Genomic DNA, 7,500 nt, shown 5'->3' with positions numbered 1-7,500 from the left:
CATGTCTCATCCATCAAGCATTTGAATCTGAGGTATGTATAAGAATTTAGTAAATGCCAAAATTTACCATTAATGATACCCAAAGTATCCTATCATTAGTGAAATATGTTCCAAAAAAATAAAATCTATCTTTAGTTAGGTTGTAGTTTTCTTATGGTGTAATTGTAGAATTCAGATTACAATATCAATCATGTGATTTCCTTTTAGTTTATAAAGGTTATAGTATACAGACTCCAACTAGTAGTATCTCTATAATCAACAAAATAACAATGAAAATACCAAACAAGTCCATATTGAAAAAAATATACTCTTATGTGACCTCTCTATACTACAAACACATTGTACACATTACTAATATAATCTTATTTCATCCGATTTCTAGCCTGGAGGGCATTCATGTCTAGAAGTACCTTAGTAATAGCTGACAAAAACACTATATTATAAGAAATGTGTGGTAAAAACAAATTTACATTGATTGATTAAATTTCATCATGAGTTCACCCAAGAAAATTCATTTGGAACATTCTAAAATAGTTTACCTATTAACTTAAAGTATTTTTTTTATTACAACCTACAACCACTGAACCTCATTTGGCTTATTCAACTACTTCTTTAAATACCACAAACCAAACATCATCTCCTATAAAACATAATTATTCAAAGAAATCAACTTTTGCATTGACTTTTATCACCTAATTAATTAATACCATGAGTAATTAATAATGACAATTTAACCCTATCCCACTGGGGACAGCATGCACATATATGCTATGCCCAATGTAAGTTTAATTTGTTAATTATTTTTACATATAGGTGGCTCCACAAATAGTAAACACTGAGACATTTCACTACAGTGGACATATTTCCTGGCAATGGTGGGTTGATTCTTGTGGTTCTAATCACATCAATCCAAATATCAAATAGTGACCTATTCCTCAAAATAACCTTTGAAAAGGCTTAGTAATTTGGTAACAATTTCACTATTAAAAAAAAATTATATAATATTCTTTCAAAAGGCTTAAATGCTCTTAATTAATTTACATCTTTCATGCAATATATGCGAACCATATATTAACATAACACTGTTTTGTCTTCATTATTCATTCTATGATAACTAACTGTCTTACCCTAGATGAGATGTGACATTTAGTAATATTTTTCCTTGAAATAGACCCGTTACTCTTTTAGACTTTGACACCTTAAATAAATATTTTGTGATGAAAACGAGAATTTCTGGATTAAAATATTCTAAATAAAACAATATTCAAAGGCTTTTGTGAAATGCATGTGTGATGCCAAATCAACCATATCAGAATAAACATGATTCCTACTTTAAAACATTGCATTCTGTGCAAAGGCTTGGATGTAATGAATCTTTTAAAAAGCACTCTTTTGTGAAGCCATACAAAATTATAATTTGAAAGTAAATTTCCTACAAAGGAATGTTTTCTATTGCCTAGTAAATACTATATAAAATCAGTGTGTGCAATTCAGCACATATACCATTTTCACTAAAATTCATGCCCTCCTTTCTTTTTAAAAAAGCAAGGAAATACACCAGAAGCTGATTATATTTATGAAGGAAAATTAACTATTTCGCAGATAAATCATTACATATAAACTAATAACTATGTATACAATGGAAATGTCTATGAAATGCCTGGAATTACATCACAAGCATACTACCTCAAATGTGATTAGGAAATTGAATGCATCTCTTTAAAGATGGAAAATTCCAAGAGTAAAGTGAGCCTTTTGACAGTTACTAATGAAAACTGGCACTGTAAGGACTTCCTCCAAACTTCCGTATATGCTTAACTCTAAACATAAGGCTTGTCAGGGTCTAAGATAAAGGTTTACTATGTAATATCTCCACCTCTTGGATATGCAGGGCCGATGAACACTTATCTTTTGTAATGACAATAAACAAACAAATGAACACACATCATATATATATATATATTCCTATAAGTTTTCAGTATTCTCTATGTCATACACAAATGAGTGATTAAGAAAGTTTGTTCTTAAAACAGACTGACTAGACCATGCATAAAAATATGAGAAGCAGTACCTGTAGAAGTACATAACAACTGACTGACAGTACCAGAGAGGAATGCCATTGAATATTCATACACCACTGCACTATGAAGAGACATCACAAGGGAAAATATCACTGGTTTCGAATATATTTGCCTTTTAAATAGGTACCATGTTACCCATGTCTAAGTATATTATAATAATGTGCTTGCAAAATCAGCAAAATATTTTGGGCAATATTTAACCACTGTATGACTTGGATTAAAAAAATAAAAATAAATAAATAAATAAAAAATAACAAATAAAAAATAAAATAAAATAAAATAAAATAAAATATGTTATCTACAAAGTATGTAAGACTATGAGGGATCACTCAGTCCCATTTGTGGCTTTTGAACAGTTAGCTTAAAGAAAGTGCATCTACTACAAACATGGATAATACTAAATTTCAAATTGGTTTGCAAAGGAGGAATATTGCAGAGTGCCATTTGATTGAGGCTATGACAGCAATAAATTGAACAAATGACTGTGTGCATTATAAAACATGGATAAAACAAAAGACAGCAGACAATATTGCAAACTTCCTACAATTTCTTCTTGAGATTCTCACTGTTCTGCTTTACATAGAGCATCCAAGATTCAAGATCATTTGGAATGGTTGGTCGTTCTGGAGATTCTGAAAGGCAGGCAGTCAAGAGTTCATCTGGACTTGACCCCAACACTGTTAGCTTTACGTAGGCAGTTGCTCGTAGGAAGTTGTCGTGGATCGTTTCAAAGTTCTGGCGGTAGTATAAATTTCGCTCATCCCAGTAAACAATCTGTAAATTGTCAATCTCCATTGATTTACATGAATAAAATAGAAACAAATATTTAAAAAACATGGTACTGTACTTCATTATACAAAAAAATTGTTGATTTCATTATCTTAACTTAACAGAGGAATATATTCTTAAAATTAGAAAGACTGTAAATAAAGCTTACTTAATCTATTACTGGTGTTTCTGTCACCCCTAAGTATTGTGGATGAACAGAATACAAGATAAACAGCCATGAGGAACCCAGATCCAAACCATAACTTGTAAATAGCATCTAAGTACCATACTACAATTACTTTTTTTCCTATGACCCTAAAACTGACCTGAGATTCCAGCCTGTAAGGCATAAAGAGGTAAACTGGCTTGCGGTATCTGATGGTACTGGCTGCAACAAGAACCTGCACCTTCTTCCCTCCTAGGCCACTTAAAAGTCTGGCCCTGGTGAAGTGGTCCACACGACCAAAGTCCATTGCCCTGAGGTATCGTGCATTATTGATGTGGTTCAACAGGAAGTCTATGTCTCTGGTCGTGCATATACCTGAAAAAAGTGAAGAAATGCTGATATCAGTGAAAGATATTCAGTTTATTCAGTCTTTAAAATAGCTAATATATTCTTCCTATAAAGAACTTTTTTTATTATACAGCAATGGGAGAATCACACTGCATTTATCAACATAAATAAGAAAAAAGTGAGTCATTTACGCAATTATCAGCCTTCAGTTGCTCGCTCTCTCTCTCGCTCTCTCTCTCTCTCTCTCTCTCTCTCTCTCTCTCTCTCTCTCTCTCTCTCTCTCTCTCTCTCTCTCTCTCTCTCTCTCTCTCTCTCACTCACTCACTCACTCACTCACTCACTCACTCACTCACTCACTCACTCACTCACTCACTCACTCACTCACTCACTCACTCACTCACTCACTCACTCACTCACTCACTCACTCACTCACTCACTCACTCACTCAATCTCTCTCACTCACTCACTCAATCTCTCTCACTCACTCAATCTCTCTCACTCACTCACTCAATCTCTCTCACTCACTCACTCACTCAATCTCTCTCACTCACTCACTCACTCAATCTCTCTCACTCACTCACTCACTCACTCAATCTCTCTCACTCACTCACTCACTCACTCACTCAATCTCTCTCACTCACTCACTCACTCAATCTCTCTCACTCACTCACTCACTCAATCTCTCTCACTCACTCACTCACTCACTCACTCAATCTCTCTCACTCACTCACTCACTCAATCTCTCTCACTCACTCACTCACTCAATCTCTCTCACTCACTCACTCACTCAATCTCTCTCACTCACTCACTCACTCAATCTCTCTCACTCACTCACTCACTCAATCTCTCTCACTCACTCACTCACTCAATCTCTCTCACTCACTCACTCAATCTCTCTCACTCACTCACTCACTCAATCTCTCTCACTCACTCACTCAATCTCTCTCACTCACTCACTCACTCAATCTCTCTCACTCACTCACTCACTCAATCTCTCTCACTCACTCACTCACTCAATCTCTCTCACTCACTCACTCACTCAATCTCTCTCACTCACTCACTCACTCAATCTCTCTCACTCACTCACTCACTCAATCTCTCTCACTCACTCACTCACTCAATCTCTCTCACTCACTCACTCACTCAATCTCTCTCACTCACTCACTCACTCAATCTCTCTCACTCACTCACTCACTCAATCTCTCTCTCACTCACTCACTAACTCAATCTCTCTCACTCACTCACTCACTCAATCTCTCTCACTCACTCACTCACTCAATCTCTCTCACTCACTCACTCACTCAATCTCTCTCACTCACTCACTCACTCAATCTCTCTCACTCACTCACTCACTCAATCTCTCACTCACTCACTCACTCAATCTCTCTCACTCACTCACTCGCTCAATCTCTCTCACTCACTCACTCACTCAATCTCTCTCACTCACTCACTCACTCAATCTCTCTCTCACTCACTCACTAACTCAATCTCTCTCACTCACTCACTCACTCAATCTGTCTCACTCACTCACTCACTCAGTCTGTCTCACTCACTCACTCACTCAGTCTGTCTCACTCACTCACTCACTCAGTCTCTGTCTCACTCACTCACTCAGTCTCTGTCTCACTCACTCACTCAGTCTCTGTCTCACTCACTCACTCACTCACTCACTCAGTCTCTGTCTCACTCACTCACTCACTCACTCAGTCTCTGTCTCACTCACTCACTCACTCACTCAGTCTCTGTCTCACTCACTCACTCACTCACTCAGTCTCTGTCTCACTCACTCACTCAGTCTCTGTCTCACTCACTCACTCAGTCTCTCTCACTCATGCACTCACTCACTCAATCTCACTCATGCACTCACTCACTCAATCTCACTCATGCACTCACTCACTCAATCTTACTCATACACTCACTCACTCAATCTCACTCATGCACTCACTCAATCTCACTCATGCACTCACTCACTCAATCTCACTCATGCACTCACTCACTCAATCTCACTCATGCACTCACTCACTCAATCTCACTCATGCACTCACTCACTCAATCTCACTCATGCACTCACTCACTCAATCTCACTCATGCACTCACTCAATCTCACTCATACACTCACTCACTCAATCTCACTCATTCACTCACTCACTCAATCTCTCAATCACCCTCACTTCCTCACTCCCTCATCCCTACATTCCCTCACTCCTTCATTTCCTCATTTCCTCAATCCCTTTCCCCCTTACTCTCTCACCTTCACTCCCTCCGCCTCATTCCCTCCTCTTCTTTTTCTCGTCTTTTCTCTCTTCCCTCTTATCTCTCCTCTCCCCTCTCTCCCCTCTACTCTCTTCCCTCTCCTATCCCTCCCCCTCTCTCCTCTCCCATCTCTCCTCTCTCTTACACGTACACTTCCACTTACTCCTTTTTACTTACATAAATGCTTATACAAACATTTCACATATATCATATATTTAATTGAGACTTAGAAATAAATCAAAATTCACCATATTTCATTTACGACACAACAAATTCTACAGGAGCTTACCGTATAACCTTGATGCTTCAAGAGGATGAAGCTTTGGCAGCAGAAACCTTGAGCCAAAAGCATAGACAACAGCTTTCACAAAGTATCCCAGTTCAAGGGATAGAAGCACACCTATAGCAACAGTTGAAAACTCAACCATCTTGAAGTCTTTAAACCAAAATCCACTTCCCTGAAACTAGTAACTTCTCCTGTAAGAAAAAGAAAAACACATGGACACACTACTCAAGGGACCACATTTATAATGCACATTTCATTCCACTGTGCCTTAACCTATAAAGATAACAATATATATACTTTTTTTCTACAATGATAAGCCTTCTGTCTTGTAACTGCAACTTCATACATAATAATTATGTGCTCAATATAAAATAAATATTTACCAAAGGAACTCACATTCATGTGAGTATTTTTGACAGTAGAATATGTCCTTGTCTTAAAACTAATCAAGTTTGGTATCAGTAAATTTCTCATGATCTCTAGTGTGTATCTATTTCAGTTTTAATTATCATTTGACAACAATAGATACAAGACAAGATACACAATACAAGACCTAATAAGTGGGTCTTGTATTATTTCCAAATGAGCACGGTCATCATTGGTAAATATCAGGTTTACTTAAGTATTTTTGTCAGTGTTATGGGGCTGTGTCCCCTAAAATTCCTCTTTATAGTGGAGTCCCACCCCCAATTACCGATCTGGAATGTAAAATCTCCATAGCATTAACAGGTCTGAGTAACATACCTCGCCATGTTTTCAGTCCCATGTTATTGTGCAAAGTACAGAAGTATTCAGACATTCATCTTGTGCTTATATATTCACACTTCTGACTATTTCTCCTATCTTTGGTTTGCAGACCTTGATAAGGGGTTCATTGAAACCAAATCTAATGGGTTTTAAAATGTAGACTGATTCTAGAATATTTCATTCTTGCCATATAAATCTGACAGTGGATATTTGTTAGCAAAGCAAGCTTTTGACAGAATCCAAAACATTTAATCAAGCTTCAGATATAATCCAAAACATTTGGGTGAGGGTAGAGTTTCAGCAAGCCATCTTTTAGACAAAATATATGCAAACGATAGAGCGAATGATTCTAAGAAACCTATCTTCTATGCACTTCCATAGGAACTCAAAAATAACAAAGTTATTGGACACACAAGCGTCTGAGAGCCTCAAAAGTGAAACTAGAATTTTAACAAAAAATGAAGGGTAATTTTTTCTAATAGTTCCACCAAACGGATCATGACGATATTGGTATCATTGGATTCCTCTCACCATCTACAATGCAAATATTTAAGTTTTATTGCATAGTACCCCCCCCAATCCCTCCATTAGTTATAAGTTTGGTACTGATAGCAGGGGAGGGCATGAAAGGTACCAGGGAAATTTTGGGGTGAAATATGAATAATTTATACAGATTCAGTCCCTATACTGTCTAATACATGGGGCTGTGCCCCCTGAGACCCACCCATGGGGGCTTCCAGCTCCTAACCCCTGCCTAAAAAAACAAAGTAGTCTTCACATATTCACTGCAAGTGTGCATCGGATAAACTTAGCAATGGTGCTCTCGCATGGCAGTCATACCCTCTTCCCTG

The 7,500-nt window shown here is 37.3% G+C and overlaps 2 protein-coding genes across 2 annotated transcripts in view; one reads left to right on the top strand and one right to left on the bottom strand.

Annotated features, from left to right (window-relative positions):
* The window catches only part of LOC113819931 (adenosine deaminase 2), a 227,993-nt gene that overhangs the window by 137,096 nt on the left and 83,397 nt on the right, over nt 1–7,500 (top strand). The window lies entirely within an intron of this gene.
* The window catches only part of LOC113829306 (protein THEM6), a 9,870-nt gene that overhangs the window by 452 nt on the left and 1,918 nt on the right, over nt 1–7,500 (bottom strand). Inside the window, exons 2-4 of the mRNA XM_027382445.2 lie at nt 5,906–6,093; nt 3,176–3,390; nt 1–2,855 (exon numbers count right to left, since the gene is read on the bottom strand). The exon at nt 1–2,855 is cut by the window's left edge and continues 452 nt beyond it. Of these exons, the coding sequence (XP_027238246.1) occupies nt 2,622–2,855; nt 3,176–3,390; nt 5,906–6,044 (588 nt within the window). The 5' untranslated portion in view covers nt 6,045–6,093 and the 3' untranslated portion in view covers nt 1–2,621. The remainder of the gene's footprint in view (nt 2,856–3,175; nt 3,391–5,905; nt 6,094–7,500) is intronic.

This window comes from Penaeus vannamei, chromosome 4, assembly GCF_042767895.1.
Source record: "Penaeus vannamei isolate JL-2024 chromosome 4, ASM4276789v1, whole genome shotgun sequence".
NCBI classification, from domain to species: Eukaryota; Metazoa; Arthropoda; class Malacostraca; order Decapoda; family Penaeidae; genus Penaeus; species Penaeus vannamei.
Note: the sequence above shows the minus strand (reverse complement) of the source record. Positions and strands in the feature narration are given on the sequence as shown.